Raw genomic sequence first — 14,175 nt, forward strand, 5'->3', positions numbered from 1 at the left:
TTGCTGGGATCAATGTTCTTCTGAACCACATAATTCAGAAAGTAGAGGGTGTTTTAAACTAAGTGGTGGGGAAATGGATCAAATGTGGAAATATGTGGTATATCACAGAGTAGAGACAAGGTAAGAGAGGAAAATAGTAATGTGGAAAATGAAGGTCGGAGAATGCAGGAGGGGCAGAGGGAAAAATACATAAGAATGCACAATGAATCAAGGCTAGATGTTACAAAGATAACAAAAATATTAAACTAAAGGTGTTTATCTGAATGCATGTAGCTTTCACAACAAAGTAAACAAATTCATATTTAGCTATTACGGAGATGTGGGAGCAGGATGACAAGTATTGGTCCTGAATATTATGGGGTAGGTGACATTCAAGAAGAATAGGAAGTTAGGTAAGGGTGGCGGGGCATCACTGTTAATCGAGGATGGCATTGGTGCAATAGTTAGAGGTGACGTTGGTTCAGGATATTAGGATGTAGAATCAATTTGGGTGGAAATGAGGAATAGTCAGAATGAAGTCACTAGTGGGAGTGATCTACAGCCCCCTAACAGAAACCACAATGTAGGGCAAAGTACGCAAGAGGAAACCTGCCCGCATCTATCCTATCTATTCCCTTCATAATCTTATATGTTCCTATAAGATCCCCCCTCATCCTTCTAAATTCCAACGACTCATGTACGAGCACACCCAGGTCTCTCTGCACAGCAGCATGTTTTAATATTTTATCATTTAAATAATAATCCCTTTTGCTGTTATTCCTACCAAAATGGATAACCTCACATTTGTCAACATTGTATTCCATCTGCCAGACCCTAGCCCATTCACTTAGCCTATCCAAATCCCTCTGCAGACTTCCAGTGTCCCCTGCACTTTTTGCTTTACCACTTATCTTAGTGTCGTCTGCAAACTTGGACATATTGCCCTTGGTCCCCAACTCCAAATCATCTATGTAAATTGTGAACAGTTGTGGGCCCAACACTGATCCCTGAGGGACACCACTAGCTACTGATTGCCAACCAGAGAAACACCCATTAATCCCCACTCTTTGCTTTCTATTAATTAACCAATCCTCTATCCATGCTACTACTTTCCCCTTAATGCCATGCATCTTTATCTTATGCAACAACCTTTTGTGTGGCACCTTGTCAAAGGCTTTCTGGAAATCCAGATATACCACATCCATTGGCTCCCCGTTATCTACCGCACTGTTAATGGCCTCAAAAAATTCCACTAAATTAGTTAGGCACGACCTGCCCTTTATGAACCCATGCTGCGTCTGTCCAATGGGACAATTTCCATCCAGATGCCTCGCTATTTCTTCCTTGATGATAGATTCCAGCATCTTCCCTACTACCAAAGTTAAGCTCACTGGCCTATAATTACCCGCTTTCTGCCTACCTCCTTTTTTAAACAGTGGTGTCACGTTTGCTAATTTCCAATCCGCCGGGACCACCCCAGAGTCTAGTGAATTTTGGTAAATTATCACTAGTGCATTTGCAATTTCCCTAGCCATCTCTTTCAGCACTCTGGGATGCATTCCATCAGGTCCAGGAGACTTGTCTACCTTTAGCCTCATTAGCTTGCCCATCACTATCTCCTTGGTGATATCAATCCTCTCAAGGTCCTCACCTGTCATAGCCTCATTTCCATCAGTCACTGGCATGTTATTTGTGTCTTCCACTGTGAAGACCGACCCAAAAAACCTGCTCAGTTCCTCAGCCATTTCCTCATCTCCCATTATTAAATCTCCCTTCTCATCCTCTGAAGGACCAATATTTACCTTAGCCACTCTTTTTTGTTTTATGTATTTGTAGAAATTTTTACTATCTGTTTTTATATTCTGAGCAAGTTTACTCTCATAATCTATCTTACTCTTCTTTATAGCTTTTTTAGTAGCTTTCTGTTGCCCCCTAAAGATTTCCCAGTCCTCTAATCTCCCACTGATCTTTGCTACTTTGTATGTTTTTTCCTTCAATATGATACTCTCCCTTATTTCCTTAGATATCCACGGTCGATTTTCCCTCTTTTTACCGTCCCTCCTTTTTGTTGGTATAAACCTTTGCTGAGCACTGTGAAAAATCACTTGGAAGGTTCTCCACTGTTCCTCAACTGTTTCACTATAAAGTATTTGCTCCCAGTCTACCTTAGCTAGTTCTTCTCTCATCCCATTGTAATCTCCTTTGTTTAAGCACAAAACACTAGTGCTTGATTTTACCTTCTCACCCTCCATCTGTATTTTAAATTCCACCATATTGTGATCGCTCCTTCCGAGAGGATCCCTAACTATGAGATCCTGAATCAATCCTGTCTCATTACACAGGACCAGATCTAGGACCGCTTGTTCCCTCGTAGGTTCCATTACATACTGTTCTAGGAAACTATCGCGGATACATTCTATAAACTCCTCCTCAAGGCTGCCTTGACCGACCTGGTTAAACCAATCAACATGTAGATTAAAATCCCCCCATGATAACTGCTGTACCATTTCTACATGCATCTGTTATTTCTTTGTTTATTGCCTGCCCCACCAAAATGTTACTATTTGGTGGCCTATAGATGCCTCCTATCAGTGACTTTTTCGCCTTACTATTCCTGATTTCCACCCAAATGGATTCAACCTTATCCTCCATAGCACCGATGTCATCCCTTGCTGTTGCCCGGATGTCATCCTTAAATAACAGAGCTACACCACCTCCCTTACCATCCACTCTGTCCTTCCGAAACGTTTGATACCCTCGGATATTTAACTCCCAGTCGTGACCATCCGTTAACCATGTTTCAGTAATGGCCACTAAATCATAGTCATTCACGATGATTTGCGCCATCAACTCATTTACCTTATTCCGAATACTACGAGCATTCAGGTAAAGTACACTTATGTTGGCTTTTTTACCTCTGTTCTGAATCTTAACACCTCGATCAGTAACCTCTCCTAAGTTATATTTCCTCTTAACCTTTCTCCTAATTTTCCTTGTCGTCGAACCCATATCTTCCTGTAACAACCTGCCGCGTCGCTTACCATTAATGTTTTCACTTCCCGTTTTATTTCTTTTAGTATTCCTGGTCCTATTCACTGAGCTCCCCTCAGTCACTGTATCTTGTACTGTCGCCCTTTTTGATTTTTGACTATGGCTTCTCTGCCTTACACTTTCCCCCTTACTGTCTTTTATTTCTGTCCCTGTTTTACTACCTTCCAACTTCCTGCATCGGTTCCCATCCCTCTGCCACATTTGGTGCCTATCTCTTCATATTCTCTGTACTGAACCTCTTTTCTGGTTCTACCTATGTCTTTGGTACCTACATGGATCATGGCAACTGGAACCCCCCCCCCCTCACATTGCAAGTTCCTCTGCAACCCTGATCAGGGGCGTCATTCTCTGACCCCCTGCCGGGTCGGAGAATCGCCGGGGGCTGGCGTGAACCCCGCCCCCGCTGGTTGCCGAAGTCTCCGGTACCGTATATTCGGTGGGGGCGGGAATTGGGCCGCGCCGGTTGGCGGGCCCCCCCGCTGGATTCTCCGGCCCGGATGGGCCGAAGTCCCGCCGATAAATTGCCTGTCCCACCGGCGTGGATTAAACCACCTTTTGAACGGCGGGACAAGGCCGCGTGGGCAGGCTCCGGGGTCCTGGGGGGGGGGGGGGGGGCGCGGGGCGAACTGGCCCCGGGGAGTGCCCCCACGGTGGCCTGGCCCGCGATCGGGCCCACCGATCTGCGGGCGGGCCTGTGCCGTGGGGGCACTCTTTCCCTTCCGTCTCCGCCACGGTCTCCACCATGGCGGAGGCGGAAGAGACTCCCTCCACTGCGCATGTGTGGGAAACTGTCAGCGGCCGCTGACGCTCCCGCGCATGCGCCGCCCGGAGATGTCATTTCTGTGCCAGCTGGCGGGGCAACAAAGGCCGTTTCCGCCAGCTGGCAGGGCGGAAATTCCTCCGCCGCCGGCCTAGCCCCTCAATGTTGGGGCTCGGCCCCCAAAGATGCGGAGCATTCCGCACCTTTGGGGCGGCGCGATGCCCGTCCGATTGGCGCCGTTTTGGGCGCCAGTCGGCGGACATCGCGCCGTTTTGGGAGAATTTTGCCCCAGATGTCCCAAACCCTTGCACCAGGCAGGCAACTCAGACGTCTGGACTCTCACTCTTTGCTGCAGAGAACAATGTCAATGCCCCTCACTATAATAATAATAATTGCTTACTGTCTCCTACTACCATTACATTCCTTTTTGCTCCCCCTACTTGAATGGCTTCCTGAACCACAGTGCCATGGTCAGTTTGCAAATTCACCTTGCAGCCTCCACTCCCATTCAAAAAAAGCTGAGAGAGCCTCAAATCTATTGGACAATTGCAGAGGCTGACACTTTAGCCCTTTGGGTCCCCTGACCTGCCTCACTCACAGTGACACCCTCCTATCCCTGACTACTGACCAACCCAAGTGGTGTGACTGTCTCCTGGTACAATTCATCCAAATAACTTCCCCCCTCCCTGGCGTGTCACAGTGTCTGCAGCTAAGTTACCAACTCAATAACTCAGAGCTGAAGTTCCTTGAGCCGCAAACACTTACTGCTTACGTGTTTGTCCTGGATCACAGTGTTATCCAGAAGCTCTCACCTGTTGCAGCCTTGAAACATCACCTGTCCTGGCATCCTTAATGTATTTTACTTATCTATTTAATTATATTATTCATTCATTAAAGTTGCTTTGACTTTACGACAAATGTGTTTACTACTTTAAACATTAGGAATAGAATAAACCTTAACCACTTACCAGATATAGTTGGCTCCTTTTTCTGTGGCAGAGTAAGAATCAACTCTTATCCCCTCCTCCTTACTGAACTCTCCCACTCTCCAAACTCTCAGGATTACACCCAGTTTCCTCAGATGCCCTCCTTTTCTCTTCTTCACTGCCAGGTCAACTCTCATATCCTTACTTTCTCTCTCTCTATCTCCTTTTCTTTTCTTCAGTCAGGTGGATTCTCATGTCTTTACTTTCTCTCTGTCTGTCTCTATCTTGTTATAACACACTGGGCTTGTGCGTGGTCAATTCCAGCCCTACTTGCCCCATTACCCAACAATTCTTAGAAAAATACCCAAAGTCTTTGACCCTTGACTGTCCAGTCACCATGTTTGTAAGTTTAAACACAATTGCTGTTCATTTATAACAGGAATTAGAATGAAATCTGCAGCCAACACAACTGGTTACTATTTTCTCATTCCTAATTTGCTGCTTTAACTTGCCCCCCACCCTCTACACACACAAGACAGACAAATACAGAGAAGAAAGGGGTAAAGAAAAAGGAAAAGATAAAAATAGTTTTTGCTTCAGATGGATGTTTCTAGCAACTTATTCCTGTTTAAACTTTGCTTTCATTTTGAGGTTTTTACTGTAGGTTCATTCAGACCTCTGTAGTTTCAAGAATGCAGCACTCTCAGCCTTTCTGGAGGGGGAGATAAAGTAATACCTTGTCTTTCTGTGATGTGGAGATGCTGGCGTTGGACTGGGGTGAGCACAGTAAGAAGTCTTATAACACTAAAGTCCAACAGGTTTGTTTCGAATCACTAGCTTTCAGAACACTGCTCCTTCCTCAAGTGAATGACGAGGTGGGTTCCAGAAACATAAATGTAGACAAAGTCAAAGATGCAAGACTATACTTTGAATGTGAAGGACCCCTACACTCTCCCTCTCTATTGTTCAGTGCCAACTAGATTCCACATCTTTACTTTCTTACATTTTTTTTTCGCCCAAAATTACTTTCTCTCCTCTTCTTCAGAGCCAGGTGGATTCTCATATCTTTATTTCTCTCTCCCTTTCTTCTCTTCAGTGTCAAGTGGATCCCCAGAATTTTATTTTCTCCCTCTCTCCGCTTCATTATCGGGCGAATTCTCAAATCTTTATTGTCTCCCTCTCTTGTTTCCCTTTCTTGTCTTCAGTGCCAGGTGGAGTTGTTGCTTTGCTGCCTCCAGCAGTGGGTGCTCTCCGCGCCTGCGCCATGTCCGCCTCCCTCTCTCTCCCAGCTCAGAAAGGGCCCAGAGTCTCAGCTCCCTCTCTCTCTGGTAAGGAAATTCAGCCTGAAATTTATTTGTCTCATTTTAGAAATGGAAAAAAACAGGAAAACTCTTCCCCGCGCAGCCAGGCACCCGACTTAAATAACAGAACAGACTTTGTTTGACACTTTTCTGACAGTTTCCTGCTTCCAGGTGCATCTACTGTCAGATATTCTTTCGTTTTAATGACGTTCAATGCGTAATTGCTGTCGGTCGGTTTTACGAATGAAACTACTATAACAATCCATCATCTGGGGGACGGGGCTTTCGGAATTTCCTGAGGAATTTTTTTTTAAAGTGCAAAATGCGCCGAGTTCTTTTTCTCAAATTCAGCTTTTTAAAAAAATAAATAAATAAAGCAAGAGCCCTCAAAAACACCTCACATTGCATTTCTCATGCACTTGCACACAAACAAGAAAAAAAGTCAGCCGTTCGGCAGGATACCTGCGCCTTTGCACGGGCACGCGTTTGAAAATGTCACTTTGCAAGTATTTTGCCGGCTAAAGTTGCTTGCATTTTGGAATTCCCTCGAGACTTCCCTCCCCCCCAAAAAAAATCTTTCCTCCCTAATCTATAATAGTGCACTCAACATTTGCTGTGCTGTAAATATTCTGCGCTCCGCCATTTTGACAAATATTCCTCATGTCAAGGTTTTCTTTCCCCCCCCGCCAAAAAAAAATCTTTCCCTGTTTGTTCCGTGTGTGGTTTGCCTTTTGGAGAAAGTCATTTAAGATAAATTATCAACGTCTTTTCTTGGCCAGGAGCGGAAAGGACACAGCGTGTTGTGGCTTGTGCTGTGGGAGCAGGAGGAGGGGAAGCTGCTTACTGCTGTTGTGTTCAGCGGAGTTTCCACTTGTTTGCAGGTATTTGATGGAATTTCCCAGTTATTGCTGCTTTATTCAACACATTGCCCCCCCCCCCCCTTTAAAAAATAAATGTTTCAAGTGGCGGTGCCTTTTCTGTTTTGTTCCTCCCCCGGTGCAGTTTCCTCTCCTGGAGCTGGTGTTTTGCGAGCATCTTGACAAGATGTATCATTCAATGACATTTTGTTACGCTGGCAATGAAAGATGTTGCTTTATTTCGGAGTGAAGGGGAGCAAGACATTCGTTGGGAGATGTTAACGATGTTTTAATTGCTTTTTCCCCCTTTCCACCCCCCCCCCCCCTCCTTTCCCGCAGTTTACCGAATACGGAAGTAACATGTTGTAGAGGAACGGAAGCACTTTTCACATATGTAGATTGAAGTTGAATTTATTTAGTTTTGTCTTCGGACCTAGAAAGCGTTTCGAAATGCATTTTTAGCCGAAGACACGTTCGGCTTGGACAAGTCATCGATCAGGTGGAGAGAATGAATTGGGAGGGATGCAAATTCACAATGCTATGAATATAGGAATAACGGGAACGACTATTATTGAGTCAATGTTTAGCAGGTTGTCCACATCGTAAATGTGTACAGTAATTGTTCATCGAGCTAATCTGAAAAGATGGCACAAAACGCAGCGTACAGTTCCATTAAAAGCATCACCCCGTGTGTAGTTTCATCGCACTGCACTGTGTAAAATTATCTAAGACATGTGAGTGAGTGTTTTTAAACCAGCCAGCTGTATTATTGGACATCTCACTGTCTGCCACTGCTAAGTGAACAACTTCTTGTCACCAAATATTAGCTTAACCTTGTTAGGCACATTGAGCTGAGCACTGCCAGTAAATTTCAAAGCAATATGAATGAACACGTGTTTAAGAGCAAAACATTCAATGTTGAAATGCGATAATAAAGACTTATAAAATTGTTAATTAATGAACGCCAGCTGAACTGATTTGAGGCAAACTGACAGTGTGGTGCTTAATGCAATTGATATTGATTCTGAGGGGAAATGATTTAATAATTTTAGGGTATGCAGAGGGGGAAAAAAACAACTTTACGATTTGTAGTAATTATAGTTTGCTTTTTCTCTTTTTCTATCAGTGGCCCCTTTTCCCATTGCATCAAATTTCACATTCAGAGGAAAGTAGCATTTAATAATTGGTTTTAGAGGCATGTTAGCAAATATTCGTAGTGTATTTTTAACTTTTGTTTGCTAAGTGTTTTGTTATAGAAGGTAAGTGAATACTGTATCTGTGACTAAGAATTGAACAATGCAATCAACTTCAATTAATTTCTTAAAAATAATCAATATCTAGCACCCATTTGACATACTACATGGCATGGTAGCACAGTGGTTAGCACTGTTGCTTCTCAGCGCCAGGGATCAAGGTTCGATTCCCAGCTTGGGTCACTGTCTGTGTGGAGTCTGCACATTCTACCTGTGTCTGCATGAGTTCCCTCTGGGCACTCCAGTTTCCTCCCACAAGTCCCAAAAGACGTGCTTGCTTCGTGAATTGGACATTCTGAATTCTCCCTCCGTGTACCCAAACAGGCCTCCGAGTGTGGCGACTAGGGGATTTTCACAGTACCTTCATTGCAGTGTTACTGTAAGCCTACTTGTGACACTAATAAAGATTCTTATAATTGAATGGAACAGAAGGAAATTCTTTAATTTGATTCTCATGGCAGTGAATTGTCCCCAAGAGGAAGGATCAAGATGAATGCTGGTGATATGCTGGAGGGGCCTGTAAGAAAGCGAACTGCAGGAGGAAGTCTCCTGTTAGAATCGAACGCCATCTCCACAGAAATGATTACAGAAGTTGGCCAACCCCTCAATCTGTCAGGTGGGAGATGTGTTTTTTTTTTACATGCATTGTTCAATGTCAAGAGGGTTAAGCAAAACTTGCACAGTGAATGCTGAAAAAGTATTTTTTGCCATGTGTAGCTTAATAGATTGTGCAAGATTACGAATATATTTAATAACAGGAGCACATCCTTTCAATAAAATGTTTGAAGTAAATGTTTCCTTTTGTAAACCTATTTGTTTACATATTTAATTGAGGACATAAAGCTTTGAGAACTGTCACAAGTAATTATTGTGATTTGAAACCATAATTCTTTCTCATGAAATACATTTTTCAATTCAGTTCTGCTGTTTCTGAATGCAATATATGAAAAAATGCAAAGAACACATCCTTCAAGCATAATATAACTGAATTGATAATTTTGTGTTTCCCCAAGTTAAATGCTTGACAGCTTGGGTCAGCCAAACAACAAATGAAGTCTAGCTTCAAAGGCTATCCAAATGTGCATTTTGCAAAAGGTCTCTAATAAATCACACAGTAGGATAATACAGAGTGGATTTGTTGATTTTAAATAAGGTGAGCCAAAGGAAATTATTTTTTGTAGAAATCAAATAGCCTGTTACTTCAACAAAAACGTATTATACTGTGTGGGCAATAATCGTACTAAAGCTTTTACCAAATAGAGTTTGCCAAGTTAGCCATTTAGTCAATGGTTTAGTAAAGATCCTATTCTGAATGAACTGATATTTTGCATAACGTATAACAGCCGCTTCATTTTCATTGTAGTAAAAATCTATGTTCACTTTCTGCCCCTAAGGAAAGCATCTTTTGTGTCAATTTAAAAAAACGAAGTGGATATGAATGGTATAATTCAGAGCTTGCACGTGCAATTTATGTGATTCTCAGGAATAAAATGAAGTCTGTTGTAGTTGTTATGGTTGTGGGTTCAAGTCCCACTTCAGAGCCATGAGCACAAAATTGAGGCTGACACATGGTGCAACAGCGATGTCCAGCCACCGTTGCCTAGGGTGGATGTTTTTAAAAACAAAATAGCATGATACTATTTCAAAGAAGAATGCGGAGGGACTTCTGGGTGCGGTGATGACCAGCTAAGTCGCACGTTTCGGCAGCTCCCGGTGGAACGGACTTTTGGGCTCTTAATAGGAGCCCCAACGGCAATTTTAACGGCTAAAAGCACTGTGCGGTAAACCAGAAGGGAATCCCCCCTGGATACGGATACGGAAGGTGGCAGTTTAATATGGGGCCCTGAACAACACGAGTTTTTGAAACGCTGCGTGGAAGAGCTTAAAAAGGAGATGAAGAAGGAGCTGTTGGCCCCGATATTACAGGCGATTGAAGGGCTAAAAGATGAGCAAAAGACCCAGGAGCGGGAGCTTCGGGTCGTGAAGGCAAAGGCTGCCGAGAACGAGGACGACATACAGGGCCTGGTGGTGAAGACGGAGATGCACGAGGCACACCATAAACGATGTGTGGAAAGGCTGGAGGTGCTGGAGAATAATGCGAGGAGGAAGTATTAAGGATTCTTGGTCTTCCTGAAGGTACAGAAGGGGCGGACGTCGGGGTGTATGTGAGCACGCTGCTGCACTCGTTGATGGGATCGGAGGCCCCAACGGGTCCGCTGGAGGTGGAGGGAGCCTATCGAGTTATGGCGCGAAGACCGAGGGCTGGAGAAATTCCTCGAGCCACAGTGGTGAGATTCCTCCGTTTTAAGGACAGAGAGATGGTCCTAAGATGGGCAAAGAAAACGCGGAGCAGTAGATGGGAGAATGCGGTGATCAGCACGGTAGCACAAGTGGATAGCACTGTGGCTTCACAGCGCCAGGGTCCCAGGTTCGATTCCCCGCTGGGTCACTGTCTGTGCGGAGTCTGCACGTTCTCCCCGTGTCTGCGTGGGTTTTCTCCGGGTGCTCCGGTTTCCTCCCACAGTCCAAAGACGTGCAGGTTAGGTGGATTGGCCATGCTAAAAATTGCCCGTAGTGTCCATAAGGGTTGGGAGGGGTTATTGGGTTGCGGGGATAGGGTGGAAGTGAGGGATTAATGTGGGTCGGTGCAGACTCGATGGGCCGAATGGCCTCCTTCTGCACTGTATGTTCTATGTAATCTATGTATGTATATCAAGACTGGAGTGCGGAGGTGGCGAGAAGGAGGGCGAGCTTTAATCGGGCCAAGGCGGTGCTTCATAAAAAGATCAAATTTGGAATGCTGCAGCCGGCAAGACTGTGGGTCACATATCAAGGGAAGCACCACTACTTTGAAACGGCGGATGATGCGTGGACATTTATTGTTGAAGAGAAATTGGAATGAGTGGGTTATTAAAAAAGAACGTTCGAGACAAAGTGGTGGGGCGAAGAGGGGGGAAAAAAGGGGGAAGAGATGATTTTTATGTTGTTAATCCTGCGACCCGGTAACTTTTCTCTCTTCCACAGGTTGTGGGGGAGGGAGGAAGGGAGGTGGAGGAGTTGGGGGCGTTGGCCATTGGGGGCGGGGCCAAAAGGGAAGCACGGGCTTTGTTCCCGCGCTATGATAATTATGGCGGGAATAGGGAAGCAGGAAGGAGGGGGCGTCGCATGGTGCGAGCCGAGGTCACGGGGGGAAGCCGAGGTCGGCCAGAGTTTGCTGACTTCTGGGAGCAACATGGGGGGTGTAACTACGCTAGTGGGGGATCTAGCAGGGGGGGGTGGGAGGGGGGGATTTACTGGGTTGCTGCTGCTGGGGAGAAGGGGGAGCTGGTATGGGGTGGGGTGGGGTGGGGTGGGCGGGGCGGGGGGGGGCACCGCCTGGGGGGGACACAGCTGCGTGGGAACCGGGTGAGGAGCTGGGTAAAAGGGGATGGCTAATCAACAAGGGGGGGGGGGTAAAGAGCCCCCCAACCCGGCTGATCACGTGGAATGTGAGAGGGCTGAAAGGGCCGATAAAGAGGGCACGGGTACTCGCACACCTAAAGAAACTTACGGCAGATGTGGTTATGTTACAGGAGACGCATTTGAAACTGATAGACCAGGTTAGACTACGCAAAGGATGGGTGGGGCAGGTGTTTCATTTGGGGCTAGATGCGAAAAACAGGGGGGTGGCTATATTAGTGGGGAAGCGGGTAATGTTTGAGGCAAAGACCATAGTGGCGGACAGTGGGCGCAGATACGTGATGGTGAGTGGCAAATTACAGGGGGAGGCGGTGGTCTTAGTGAACGTATATGCCCCGAACTGGGATGATGCCAACTTTATGAGGCGCATGTTAGGACGTATCCCGGACCTAGAGGTGGGGAAGTTGGTAATGGGTGGAGATTTTAACACGGTGCTGGAACCAGGGCTGGACAGATCGAGGTCCAGGACTGGAAGGAGGCCGGCAGCAGCCAAGGTGCTTAAAGACTTTATGGAGCAGATGGGAGGAGTAGACCCATGGAGATTTAGTAGACCTAGGAGTAAGGAGTTTTCGTTTTTCTCCTATGTCCACAAAGTTTATTCGCGAATAGACTTTTTTGTTTTGGGAAGGGCGCTGATCCCGAAGGTGAGGGGGACGGAGTATACGGCCATAGCTATTTCGGATCACGCTCCACATTGGGTGGACTTGGAGATAGGGGAGGAAAAAGAACAGCGTCCACCTGGAGAATGGACATGGGACGAATGTCGGATGAGGGGGTGTGTCTAAGGGTGAGGGGGTGTATTGAAAAGTACTTGGAACTCAATGATAATGGGGAGGTCCAGGTGGGAGTGGTCTGGGAGGCGCTGAAGGCAGTGGTTAGAGGGGAGCTGATATCAATCAGGGCACATAAAGGAAAGCAGGAGAGTAGGGAACGGGAGCGGTTGCTGCAAGAACTTCTGAGGGTGGACAGGCAATATGCGGAGGCACCGGAGGAGGGACTGTACAGGGAAAGGCAAAGGCTACACGTAGAATTTGATTTGCTGACTACGGGTACTGCAGAGGCACAGTGGAAGAAGGCACAGGGTGTACAATACGAATATGGGGAGAAGGCGAGCAGGTTGCTGGCCCACCAATTGAGGAAAAGGGGAGCAGCGAGGGAAATAGGGGGAGTGAGGGACGAGGAGGGAGAGATGGAGCGGGGAGCGGAGAGAGTGAATGGAGTGTTCACGGCATTCTATGAAAGGTTATATGAAGCTCAGCCCCCGGAGGGGAAGGAGCGAATGATGTGTTTTCTGGACCAGCTGGAATTTCCTAAGGTGGAGGAGCAGGAGAGGGTGGGACTGGGAGCACAGATCGAAATGGAGGAAGTAGTGAAAGGAATTAGGAGCATGCAGGCGGGGAAGGCTCCGGGACCGGATGGATTCCCAGTTGAATTTTACAGGAAATACGTGGACTTGCTCGCCCCGCTACTGATGAGAACCTTTAATGAGGCGAGGGAAAGGGGACAGCTGCCCCTGACTATGTCAGAGGCAACGATATCGCTTCTCCTAAAGAAAGAAAAAGACCCGCTGCAATGCGGGTCCTATAGGCCTATTTCCCTCCTGAATGTAGACGCTAAGATTCTGGCCAAGGTAATGGCAATGAGGATAGAGGATTGTGTCCCGGGGGTGGTCCATGAGGACCAAACTGGGTTTGTGAAGGGGAGACAGCTGAATATGAATATACGGAGGCTGCTAGGGGTAATGATGATGCCCCCACCAGAGGGGGAAGCGGAGATAGTGGTGGCGATGGATGCCGAGAAAGCATTTGATAGAGTGGAGTGGAATTATTTGTGGGAGGTGTTGAGGAGATTTGGCTTTGGAGAGGGGTATGTTAGATGGGTACAGCTGCTGTATAGGGCCCCGATGGCGAGCGTGGTCACGAATGGACGGGGGTCTGCATATTTTCGGCTCCATAGAGGGACGAGGCAGGGATGTCCTCTGTCCCCATTATTGTTTGCACTGGCGATTGAGCCCCTGGCAATAGCACTGAGGGGTTCCAGGAAGTGGAGGGGAGTACTCCGGGGAGGAGAAGAACACCGGGTATCTCTGTATGCGAACGATTTGTTGTTGTATGTGGCGGACCCGGCGGAGGGGATGCCAGAGATAATGCGGATACTTGGGGAGTTTGGAGAATTTTCAGGATATAAACTGAACATGGGGAAAAGTGAGCTGTTTGTGGTGCATCCAGGGGGGCAGAGCAGAGAAATAGAGGACTTACCGCTGAGGAAGGTAACAAGGGACTTTCGCTACTTGGGGATCCAGATAGCCAAGAATTGGGGTACATTGCACAGGTTAAATTTAACGTGGTTGGTGGAACAGATGGAGGAGGACTTCAAGAGATGGGACATGGTATCCCTGTCACTGGCAGGGAGGGTGCAGGCGGTTAAAATGGTGGTCCTCCCGAGGTTCCTTTTTGTGTTTCAGTGCCTCCCGGTGGTGATCACGAAGGCTTTTTTCAAAAGGATTGAGAAGAATATCATGAGTTTTGTGTGGGCCGGGAAGACCCCGAGAGTGAGGAGGGGATTTCTGCAGCGTAGTACGGATAGGGG

General features: G+C 46.6%; 1 protein-coding gene across 4 annotated transcripts in view; it reads left to right on the forward strand.

Moving 5' to 3' along the window:
- The first annotated feature begins 5,992 nt into the window (after positions 1-5,992).
- Positions 5,993-14,175, forward strand: part of LOC140385371 (lethal(3)malignant brain tumor-like protein 4) — a 555,015-nt gene continuing 546,832 nt past the window's right edge. For 2 of the 4 annotated variants that reach the window (XM_072467455.1, XM_072467456.1), the window contains exons 1-2: positions 6,533-6,898; positions 8,589-8,743. In XM_072467455.1, the coding sequence (XP_072323556.1) occupies positions 6,678-6,898; positions 8,589-8,743 (376 nt within the window). In that variant the 5' untranslated portion in view covers positions 6,533-6,677. Of the gene's footprint in view, positions 6,045-6,531; positions 6,899-8,588; positions 8,744-14,175 lie in introns of those variants that run through there. The other 2 variants (XM_072467457.1, XR_011933346.1) reach the window with 2 other exon arrangements.

Source organism: Scyliorhinus torazame, chromosome 11 (assembly GCF_047496885.1).
Source record: "Scyliorhinus torazame isolate Kashiwa2021f chromosome 11, sScyTor2.1, whole genome shotgun sequence".
Classification (NCBI taxonomy): Eukaryota; Metazoa; Chordata; class Chondrichthyes; order Carcharhiniformes; family Scyliorhinidae; genus Scyliorhinus; species Scyliorhinus torazame.